The sequence below is a fragment of the Schistocerca cancellata genome, chromosome 3, assembly GCF_023864275.1.
Source record: "Schistocerca cancellata isolate TAMUIC-IGC-003103 chromosome 3, iqSchCanc2.1, whole genome shotgun sequence".
Lineage (NCBI taxonomy): Eukaryota > Metazoa > Arthropoda > Insecta > Orthoptera > Acrididae > Schistocerca > Schistocerca cancellata.
The window spans coordinates 384,653,198-384,665,745 of record NC_064628.1 but is presented as its reverse complement, the minus strand read 5'-3'; the positions used below and the strand labels follow the sequence as shown (position 1 = coordinate 384,665,745).

Sequence of the window (12,548 nt, the reverse complement as noted above, 5' to 3'; positions counted from 1 at the left end):
GCATCCAGGCCAGAGGGGGTGCAACATCATACTAGTAAGTGGGCTCATACTGCCAAGTTCTTTGTTAATTTGACCCGATTTTGTTATCACTGAAATAATGTCACATACTCTCTTAAACTGTGAAATTCCTTTTGTTTTCTCCTCCCCTTCTGGGTGCTTCACTTTTCTGTCAGGCAGTGTAGATGGCCAACAATCAAAGGAACTAAAAATAGAATTAAAAAGCAAGGATGGAGTTTAACATCGTTTTGACAATGGGTTTTTTGAGTTCAAGTACAAGCTCGGATTAGAAAAGGAAACTGACCATGTACTTTTAAAGGGACCATTCAATATTTGCCTTAAGCAATCTAGGGAAACTAGAGAATACCAAATCAGAGTGGCTGGATGAGGATTTTAACTGCCATCCTCTCAAATACAAGTCCTATATCTTCTCACGGCATCATCTCCAACAGTAACCTAAGTGAGCACTACTTAAATGTAAAAAGTCCAGTAATGCACTGAATCTACACACATGGTTTATAAGACAGTGGCAGTTGTACTCACAGATTTTTCAGTAATGATGCTGCTTTCTACTGGAGAGTGTCATCACTGGATGATTATATAGAACAACATAAACAGCTTTTTTACTTCATATTAAACAGCAGCTGTTTTTAATGTGGAAAAATGCAAGTTATGGTCCATAAACAATAGAGCAAACTTGATAGTAACCAACTGCTAAATTAGTGGTAAATTTTGGGAATCTATCACATTGTTTAAACATTTTGAAATGACTAAATGAAGTGGTATGAAGCAGAAAGAACATGTAAAATCAGTAGTAGGTAAAGCAAACAGAAGACACAGATTTGAAGGAAGCCTCCTGGGAAAAGAGCCACATCTGTAAACAAAACTTCATACATGACACTAGTGCGGAAAATTACAGAACACTGCTCTAGCCTTTCTAGTCCGCAGCAAACAGGTATGACAGCATATGAACAAATTCAGGATCAAAACACATCACCAATATAGAGGTGTAACAGAGATGCTCAGAGAACTTAAACAGAAATTTTTAAACACTTTCACACAAACCAAATGAGCAAATTTACAAAACAGTGACAGTGATACAAGATAAACAGTGCAACAAATTTTCTATTTGCGTAAAATGTCACACAAAGGAACCTTCTGACTACGTAATCATTACCTGAATGCAGTATATAGATATTTTTTCCCTTCCTAAAACTACATACAGGACAAAGCAGAGAGTGGCTACTCTTGGTACGATGTACCTTCCTCCAAGCACAGCACAGCAACTGGCTACATAAATCCTCAGCAAGCCATTATACAGCTCATACTGGAAGCATGAGAAAACTTTGTTACAAAGCATCATGTTGTAGCTGTTCTGTTTCAATGTACATGTCAACACATTCACTTCCGTGTGACACCACTCTTTGTTTGCAGCCCCCTCCAGGTAGCTTGGTGAGATTTACAATGAATGTGAGCCCCTGAATCATTCACACACAGACAGGAATGTGATTCATCTTAGCAGATAACACTTGGGGTGCCCTTCATGGGCTGCTGTTGGTGGCTTTTCATCATCTGCAAACTTTCTGTGGGAAGGAGGAAACATGTATCTCTCCATTGCATATGAAACAAATTCCTCCACAGTATTAATTGAGAAACAGGATGGGAGGCATCAGTGCTGAAGCCTGCAGGCATTTTTAACTCAAAGGGACAACAGTTTTCAGTGCTCTCTCAAATTCTGTTCACAGTATCATATCTTCCATATCACCTTCACCCACTTCCTCTCCCATTCTATAATACTGCCTTCAACTTCATTTCCCTTATATTGCCCTTCTATACATTCCTTCCACATTTCAGCTTTCCCTTCTTTGCTCAGTACTGGTTTGCCATCTGAGCTCTTGATATTACTTAAGCTGCTGCTCTTTTCTCCACAGGCTTCTCCAGTGTTCCTATAGGCGATGTCTACCTTTACTCTAGTTATGAATCCTTTTACAGCCTTGGATTCTCCTCTAGTGATTCCCGTTTAGCCTTTTTGCTCTTTCATCAATCTCGTTTTTTAGACATCTGCATTCCCTCTCACCTGCTTCACTTGCTACATTTTCATACTATCTCCTTTCATCAAATACATTCATTATCTCCTGTGTTATGTGACGATTTCTACTATGTCTTGTGTTGTTACGCATTTGATCCACTGCTGCCATCATATTTCATTTCTCAACTTTACCCATTCATATTCTGCTAGATTTTCTTCTGTTTCAGTCAAATGTTGCCTAGTGCTCCTTCTGAAACTCTCAATAACCTCTGTTCTTTTAACTTATCCAGGTCTGATTTCATTAATTTCCTACCTTTCTGCAATTTCTTAAGTTTTAACTTATATTTCAAAACCAATAATTTATGGTCAGAGTCCATATCTGTTCCTGGAAATGTCTTACAGTTTAAAATCTGGTTTCAAAATCTCTGTCTTACCACTGTAAAATCAATCTGAAACCTTCCAATGTCTTTAGATCTCTTCCGCGTGTGCAACCTTCTTACATGATTCTTGAACCCAGTGTTATCAATGATTAAATTATGTTCTGTGTAAAATTCTAACCCGTGGGTTCCACTTTCATTCCTTTCCCCGTCCATATTCACCTAAAGTTTTTCCTTCTCTTCCTTTTCCTACTATTGAATTCCAGTCCCCCATCATGATTACATTTTCGTCTCCCTGAACTATCTGTATAATTTCCTTCATCTCGTCACACATTCTTTCAATTTCTTGATCACCCACACACCTAGTTGGCATATAAACTTGCACTACTGTGGTCGATGTTGGCTTCATGTCTATCTTGGCTACAATAAAGTGTTCACTATGCTGTTCAGAGTAGCTTATTCGCACTCCTTTTTTCTAATTCATTATCAGACCTGCTACTGTGTTACCCCTGCACCAGAAGCCCTGTCCCCATGCCACCACTATTCTCACTATACCTAACTTCCACTTATCCACTTCCCTTATTATTGAGTCTTCTAGCTAGCCTACCCAATTAAGAAATCTACCATTACACACAGGAGGCTACTTTCGTTTTTCCTGATGACAACAGCGAATGCCATCAATGTCGTCATCTTTTAAACATGCAGTACAGCAGTATGTCCTCAGGAAAAAAACAATATCTGCAGTTTCCCCTTGCTTTCAGACTTTCACAATACCAACATAGCAAGGCCTTGTTAGCTGATGTTACAAGACCACATCAGTCAGTCATCTAGTCTGTTGCCTCTGTATCTGCTGAACAGGCCGCTGACCGTCTACAAGAACAATGGATTAGTCAGGCTTCTCCACAAGTACTCCTTTGTTGCGGATGCACCTACGATATGGTTATCTGTACAGATGAGGCACATAAGTTCCACCCCTCAGAAATGTCCATGGTTCGTGGAGGATGCAGCAATACAACATCCAAAATCCATTACTTAATTCACTAGAAGAGCTTCAGTATAATGGAAGTAATAGTTCTATTTTGCCACACTATTAGTTTACACTGCCACAAGGCATACAATACAGGCAATGGACAATGGTCTAGACTTCCTGTACAGTTGCCTCTCTCCACCCCATTCCAGGCAGAAAACAAGAACAAAAAGTTCAGCTTTGAAAAGCCAAGCAATTATGTTTTTTCTTCACACAGCTGAAATCCTCTGCAGCAATATTGTAAACAGTGCAATTCAAAAGCTCACCAAGACTCATCTCAGCACTTAAGGGTCTTCTTGAAATCACATGCCAAGTCATTTTTAATACAAACCTGCTTTCCTCTCCACCTATCAACACATAAAGCTGCTCTGCACACAGCATGGTTGGTTAAAGCATAGGATTACTGCCTACATCTTATTAGAACATTCTATGGATAACTGCCCCCACCCTCACTCCATGAACTATGGACCTTGGCATTGGTGGGGAAGCTTGCGTGCCTCAGCGATATAGAGAGCCATACTGTAGGTGCAACCACAACTGAGGGGTATCTGTTGAGAGGCCAGACAAGCGTGTGGTTCCTGAAGATAGATAGCAGTTTCTTCAGTAGTTGCAGGGGCAACGGTCTGTATGACTTATTGAACTGGCCTTGTAACATCAACCAAAACAGCACTGCTGTGCTGGTACTGTGAATGGTTCAAAGCATGGGGAAACTACAGCTGTAATTTCTCCTGAGGGCATGCAGCTTTACTGTATGGTTAAATGATGATAGTGTCCTCTTGGGTAAAATATTCCCAAGGTAAAATAGTCCCCCAATCGGATCTCCAGCCAGGGACTGCTCAGCAGGGCATCATTATCAGGAGAAACAAACTGGTGTTCTACAGATTGGAGTGTGGAATGTCAGATCCCTTAATCAAGCAGGTAGATTAGAAAATTTAAAAAGGGAAATGGATAAGTGAAAGCTAGATATAGTGGGAATTAGTGAAGTTTGGTGGCAGGAGGAACAAGACTTCCAGTCAGATGAATACAGGGTTATAAATACAAAATCAAATAAGGGTAATTCACGAGTAGGTTTAATAATGAATAAAAAATAGGAACACAGATAAGCTACTACAAACAGAATGGTGAACGCATTACTGTAGCCAAAACAGACACAAAGCCGATGCCTACCACAGCAGTACAAGTTTATATTCCAATTAGCTCCACAGATGATGAAGAGACTGAAGAAATGTATGGTGAGATAAAAGAAATTATTCTGATAGTTAAGGCACACAAACATTTAACAGTAATGGGGGACTGGAATTCAATAGCAGGAAAAGGAAGAGAAGGAAAAGTAGTAGGTGAATATGGACTGGGGGTAATGAATGAAAGATGAAGCCACCTGGTAGAATTTTGCACAGAGCATAACTTCATCATAGCTAACACTTGGTTTAAGAATCGTGAAGGAAGGCTGTATACATGGAAGAGACCTGGAGACCCCGGAAGGTTTCGAACTGGTTATATACTGGTAAGACAGAGATTTAGGAACCAGGTTTTAAATTGTAAGACATTTCCATGGGCAGAAAGGGACGCTGACCTCAATTTATTGGTTATGAACTGTAGATTAAAACTGAAGAAACTACAAAAAGATAGGAAGGAATTTAAGGAGATGGAACCTGGATAAACTGAAAGAACCAGAGGTTGTAGAGTGTTTCAGAGGGAGCATTGGGGAACAATTGACAAGAAAACGGAAAAGGAATACAGTAGAAGAAGAACAGGTAGCTTTGAGAGATGAAACAGTAAAGACAGCATAGGATCAAGTAGGTAACAGGACGAGGGCTAGTGGAAATCCTTGGGCAACACAAAAGATACTGAATTTTATTGATGAACAGAGAAAATATAAAAATGTAGTAAATGAAGCAGGTGAAAAGGAAAACAAATGTCTCAAAAATGAGTTCGACAGGAAGTGCAAAATGGCTAAGCTGGAATGGCTAGAGGAAAAATGTAAGGATGTAGAATCATATATCACAAGGGGTAACACAGATGCTGCCTATAGTATAATTAAAGAGACCATTGGAGAAAAGATAATCACCTGAATGAATATCAAGAGCTCAAATGGAAAACCAGCCCTAAGCAAAGATGGGAAAGGTGAAACATGGAAAGAATCTACAGAAGGGCAAGGTACTTGAGGGCAATATTATCCAAATGGAAGAGGTTGTAGATGAAGATGAAATAGGAGATATGACATTGCATGAAGAATTTGACAGAGCACTGAAAGACCTAAGTCAAAACAAGGCCCCAGGAGTAGACAACATTCCATTAGAACTACTGATAGCCTAAAACTCTTCCACCTGGTGAACAAGATTTATGAGACGGGCGAAATAACCTTAGACTTCAAGAAGAATGTAATAATTCCAGAGAAAGCAGGTGCTGACTAGTGTGAAAATTACCGAACTATCAGTTTCATAATTAATGGTTGAAAAATACTAACACAAATTCTTTACATACGAATGGAAAAACTGGTAGAAGCCGACTTTAGGGAAGATCAGTTTGTATTCCGTAGAAATGTAGGAACACGCAAGGCAATACTGACGTATGACTTATCGTAGAAGATAGGTTAAGGAAAGGTAAACCTACGTTTCTAGCATTTGCAGACTTAGAGAAGTCTTTTGACAATGTTGACAGGAATACTTTCTTTCATATTCTGAAGGTGGCAGGTGCAAAACACAGAAAGTGAAAGCTTATTTACAATTTATACAGAAATCAGATGGCTGTTATAAAAGTCGTTGGATACAAAAGGGAAGTAGTAGTTCAGGAGGGATTGAGACAGGGTTGAAGCCTATCCCCATTGATATTCAATTTGTATAATGAGCAAGCAGTGAAGGTAATAAGGGATAAGTAGGGATTAAAATCCAGGGAGAAGAAATAAAAACATTGAGGTTTGCTGATAACACTGTAATTCTGTCAGAGACAGCAAAGGACTTGGAAGAGCAGCTGAACGGAATGGGCAGTGTCTTGAAAGAAGGATATAAGATGAACACCAATAAAAGCAAAACAAGGACAATGGAATGTATTTGAATTAAATCAGGTGATGCTGAGGACATCTGACTAGGAAACGAGACACGTAACATAGTATATGAGTTTTGCTATTTGGGCAGCACAATAACTGGTGTTGCAAAAAGTAGAGATAATATAAACTGTAGATTGACAATGGTAAGATGGGTGTTTCCTTAGAAAAGAAATTTATTAACAACAAGTATAGATTTAATTGTTAGGAAGTTTTTTCTGAAGGCATTTGTCTCAAGTGTAGCAATCTGAAACATGGACAATAAAGCATTTAGACAAGAAGAGAACAGAAGTTTTTGAAGTGTGGTGCTACAGAAGAATGCTGAAGCTTCGATCGGTAGATCATGCAATGAATGAGGAGGTATTGAAGAGAGCTGTGGAGAAAAGAAATTTATGGCACAACTGGACTGAAAGATGGGTGATAGGATGCATGAAGGGATTACCAACTTGGTATTGGAGGGAAGTGTAGGGGGTAAAAGCTGCAGAGGGAGAGCAAGAGATGAATACAGTAAGCAGATTCAGAAGGATGGAAGTTGCAGTAGTTACTCGGAGACAAAGAGGCTTGCACAGGATAGAGTAGCATGGAGAACTGCATCAAACCAGTGTTTGGACTGAAGGCCACCAACACAACAACAACAACAACAACCTGGATAACTGAATTAAAAATAGTAAAAGGAGGATGTACCTTACTGTTTATTCAATAAGGCTATTCAGTTAACACATTAAGATAAATTACTTGGATGAAATTTCAAGACGGTAAAACATATGTGATTTGATCATTACTTAACATTAACATACCTTATTGTGCATGTCACTCACCTTCAAAACCAAACATACATAAAACCCAATTGTTGCCATGGAAATAGCTGAAAGACTGTCAACGTTTCTTAGCAGTCCAAGAGGCAGTACCACAAAGAGAGCCAGACCTGAGCACAGAAGCATAAAGATACAAACTGTTTTCAGTAGATTGAGCTGATGACAGCATGCTTGACTGTAAAGTGGAGTACCTGAATCATAAATATGATAACATGCACCAACATACTATATATTACTAACTAACTAATAATGTATGGAAAGTTCTGGTTGAGAATTATGAATTATTGAATAATAAAGGAGACAACTCACCGAAAGGCAGAAGCACTGTGTTGTTGATAGATACACAAACAAAAGGTACAGAGCTTTGCTACGTTTTGGAATGAACTTCCTTTTTCAAGCTTGTAGGGAAAACACACACACACACACACACACACACACACACACACACACACACACACATCTCCCTACATTGAGCTCAGTCAGCTGCCAGCTCTTTCTTGGCCCATGAGGAGTGTACTGGCATGAGGTGGGGGTGCAGGGTGGGGTGGAGTGGGGTGTGGGATGTAGACAGGCAGGGAGGGGGTAAGGGAGGGGGGGGGAAGTACCTAGCAGCTCGGGGGAATTGGGGAGCTGTCTGTGGGCTAGCTAGGGTTGCAAGTAGAGGGGGTAGATAGCAAGTTACCTTAGGTTTAGGCCAGGGAGGTTACGGCAGCGAAAGATATGGTGTGATGATAGCTCCGATCTGCGCAGACCAGAAAAGCTGGTGGTGGTCGGGAGGATCCAGATGGCACGGGTTGTGAAGCAGCCATTGAAATCTCACATGTTGTGCTCTGCTGCATGTTGAGCCACCAGATGATCCACCTAGTTTTTGGCAACAGTTTAGCAGTGGCCATTCATTCTAGTTGACAGCTGGTTGGTTGTCATACCAATGTAAAACAATGTTCAGAAGTTGCAGCAGAGCTGGTATATAACATGGCTGCTTTCACAGGTGGCCTGGGGTCTGATGGGGCAGGAAGTGCAGGTACTGTTGGTGACTGGTGGGTTTGATGTGGACCGAAATGTGGATGGAGCCATAGGGGAGTAGATCGACATCTAGGAAGGTGGCACGATAGGTGGACGAGGACCAGGTGAAATGAATAGGAGAGAAAGTGTTGAGATTGTGGAGGAATCAGGATAAGATGTCATCAATAAACCTGAAGCAGACCAGGGGTTTGGGGAAACTAGGAATGTTTTCTTCACGTGGCCCATGAAGAGGTTGGCGTAGGAGGGTGCCATGTGGGCGGCCATGGCTGTGCCACGAGCTTGTTTGTATACCTTCGCTTCAGAGGTGAAGTAGTTATGGGTTAGGATGTAGTTGGTTAGGTGCATGAGGAATGAAGTGGTGCGTTTGGAATCTGCAGGGCGTTGGGAGAGGTAATGTTCAATCACAGCAAGGTCATGGGCATGAGGGATGTTGGTGTATAAGGAGGTTGCATGAAGAGTGATGTGTAGGAAACGAGGAGGTAAGGGTGTGGCGGTTTTGGGGAGCCAGTGCAGGTGGTTGGTACCTTTAATGGCGGAGGCAAGGTTTGAACAATTGATTGTAGATGTTGGTCAACAAGGGATGAAATTCTTTCAATGCGGGCACAGTAACCAGCCACGATGGGGCACCCAGGATCGTTAGGTTTGTGGATTTTGGGGAGCATGTAGAAAATGGATGTGTGGGCTGTTGTTGGGGTGAGTAGGGAGATAGATTCAGGCTCTGGGAAGGACCTAACGATTTCAGCAGGTATTGGAGGTTATGTTAGACTCCTGGGAGGGGGTCACTTTGGCAGAGCTTGTAGGTGGAGGTGTCAAACAACCCCTCAGCTGGGTAATCCCTCCAGTTCATTACAACAGTGGTGGAACCTTTGTCTGCCGGGAGGATGATAAGGTCAGGATCCATTTTTACGTTGTGTAAGGCAGTCTTTTCTTCTGCTGAAAGGTTGTTGTTGTTGTTGGGGAGAGACCTGGGGAAGGATGGTGAGGCCAGGTTGGAAATCAGGAATTCCTGGAAGGTGAGCAGGGGATGGTTCTGAAGAAGTATGGGAGGGTCACAGTTGGGTGGTAGTAAGAGTTCGGACAGGAAGAGTTCAGTGTTAGGATTAGATTGGCTTTAGTTGGAGGGGTTGGTGGCAAAGAGGTGTAGTTCTTTCGTTAAGTCCAGCATGGTTAAATCTGCAAGTAGGGCTAAATGTGTGGCCTTTGGATAGAAATGAAACTGTCATGGGGCTGAAGATTTTGGTGGAGAGGTTAACAACAGCGTTCTGGGATTGTTTGGGTTCTGGATTTTGCGGAGTGTTGGTAGATGCTTTGGAGGATGTGGTAATTTGAAAAGGTCAGCTAGGCAGGGTCTCGGTGCTGTGAGGGGTTGATGAGGAGGAACACCTGGGGTTGGATGATGGTGTTCCAAGGTGGGAGTAGGATTTCAACAGCGTGAATAACATGTGGAGGTGGTGTTTAGAATGTTCTTCTAGATGTTGGAGTGTCAGGATTTCAATTTGGGCGATGAAGTATAGGTAGTGGGGATTGCATGGTAACAATATTTTGCAGATGGAGTGGAGGTGGTTCAAGGATGGCTGTGCTATGGAGATGTGTTTTTGTAGAATCAGGTTTGTGAGGGAATGGGACTGGTGGAATCTGAAAAGCTGAAGGTCATAGTGGAAGGAGAGGTGCAATCCAGAATTAGGGATTTTTATGGTTAGGCAATTGATGGGGGGGAATTGCATGACTCAGGCAGCATTTAAGGAACAGGATATTGGACAGGGTTTTGGCTAGGGGTAGGGAAACTTTTCTGAACTGATGCAGATAAATAGAGCAGGGGTCCACTGTGTTGGGGAAGAGGAGAGGGTGGGGTGGGGAGGGGGGGGGGAGGGGGATGGCACTGGGGAAGGAAATGGTGCTGATGTGGTGGGTAAAGGTTTCAAGCCATTGCAGGGGGAGCTGAATAACGTTGACAGGTGTAAGGAGTGAAAGAAATTGTGTTGGGGGCACAGGTCAGTATTGTGACAGGTATATCTGACCACACATTATACAGGGTGATTCAAAAAGAATACTACAACTTTAGGAATTTAAAACTCTGCAGCGACAAAAGGCAGAGCTAAGCACTATCTGTCGGCAAATTAAGGGAGCTATAAAGTTTCATTTAGTTGTACATTTGTTCGCTTGAGGCGCTGTTGACTAGGCGTCAGCGTCAGTTGATGCTAAGATGGCGACCGCTCAACAGAAAGCTTTTTGTGTTATTGAGTACGGCAGAAGTGAATCGACGACAGTTGTTCAGCGTGCGTTTCGAACGAAGTATGGTGTTAAACCTCGTGATAGGTGGTGTATTAAACGTTGGTATAAACAGTTTACAGAGAATGGGTGTTTGTGCAAAGGGAAAAGTTCTGGACAGCCGAGAACGAGTGATGAAAATGTAGCACGCATCCAGCAAGCATTTGTTCGCAGCCCAGGAAAATCGACTCGCAGAGCTAGCAGAGAGCTGCAAATTCCACTATCAACTGTACGGAGAGTCCTACGAAAAAGGTTAGTTATGAAACCTTATCGTCTGAAATTGGTTCAAGCACCTGAACGTCAACTACCCGAGGCAACGGATCGGCCGCCAGGCAGCCCGTGACAGAGCACTTCATCACTGGCCTCCAAGAAGCCCTGATCTTACCCCCTGCGATTTTTTCTTATGGGGGTATGTTAACGATATGGTGTTTCGGCCACCTCTCCCAGCCACCATTGATGATTTTAAACGAGAAATAACAGCAGCTATCCAAACTGTTACGCCTGATATGCTACAGAGAGTGTGGAACGAGTTGGAGTATCGGGTTGATATTGCTCGAGTGTCTGGAGGGGGCCATATTGAACATCTCTGAACTTGTTTTTGAGTGAAAAAAAACCTTTTTAAATACTCTTTGTAATGATGTATAACAGAAGGTTATATTATGTTTCTTTCATTAAATACACATTTTTAAAGTTGTGGTATTCTTTTTGAATCACCCTGTATATTGTCATGTGCGCAAAATAAATTCAATAGCACATGATTTATCGTCACACATAAGAGATAAAAAGAAAACAAGAACAGGCAGATTGGGAGTGATATGTGAGAGAGGGAAGGATTTTGTGTTGCTAGAACTGTGTGATGCTGTTATCGGGAGTCACATGGCACGTGGAGTTGTGTGTGTGGCTGTCGTAATGGGTTGTGTGCGTGGCTGTTATAATAAACACAACCATAACTGCAGGGTGTAACGAAAGTCATGTGCAACCACTTGTATTGTGGCAGTTACAGTGTGTGTCATAATGACAAGAGTGAAGAAATGTAAGAGAAAGAAATGGGCAGACAATAGAAGGCACCTAAATAAAGGAGACAGTAACAAAGGATGGACAACATGAGATTTGGATGGAAGTGAGCCACCAGGTGGTATAATAATGTACAGAAAGTTCTGGTTGAGAATAATGAATTATTTAAAAATAAAAGAGATGACTCACAGAAAGACACTAGTGTTGCATTGTCGGTATGTAGACAAACAAAAAGTACAGAGCACTGCTAAACTTTCAGAATGAAAAACACTTAGATGCACATACTTGTTTCCCCACATTGTGCTCAGTCAACTGCTAGTTCTTTCTTGGCCCACCATAAGCTTTTCTGAGCTGCACAGATGGGACCTATCCTTACAGCACAGCCTTCACTCCCATAACCTCCCTAACCTAAACCTATGATAACACACTGCCCCCCCCCCCCTCCCAAAATAGTGTGTGTGTGTGTGTGTGTGTGTGTGTGTGTGTGTGCGCATGCGCGCGTGCATGCTTGCTTTTCCTACAAGTTTGAAAACAGGAAGTTCATTCCAAAAGCCTCCTTTATTCTTAAATAATTCGTAACTAACTAACTAACACATTAATGCCCAAATAAGCTTCCATCAACAACATGGATAACTACTTGACGAAACATTATGTCTAGCATTTTCAATAAATAAACTGTAGATTTTAAGAACATATAGTAAAATTAGTCACTGCTGTTAGTTTCGTAGTATCATTTCAGGACTCTGTTTCTGGTTTGTTTTCTTGCTAATTCATCTTCTTGCATCTTTTCAACTACCGCTTGCCTCGATTCATCTCACCATCATCAAGGCTGCTTCGAGGCATGAAGAAGATACTACAAACACTCTAGAATTCACAAAGTGACAATCTGTAGGTAATCTACAGTTATCTCCCAGAAATAGTTTCCCAGTGACTTGGATTACAATAGCATACCATA

General features: G+C 41.7%; 1 protein-coding gene across 1 annotated transcript in view; it reads right to left on the bottom strand.

Annotated features, from left to right (window-relative positions):
• Positions 1 to 12,548, bottom strand: part of LOC126176322 (putative sodium-coupled neutral amino acid transporter 10) — an 81,451-nt gene that overhangs the window by 60,790 nt on the left and 8,113 nt on the right. The window contains exon 4 of the mRNA XM_049923472.1: positions 7,292 to 7,398. Coding sequence (XP_049779429.1) covers positions 7,292 to 7,398 — 107 coding nt within the window. The remainder of the gene's footprint in view (positions 1 to 7,291; positions 7,399 to 12,548) is intronic.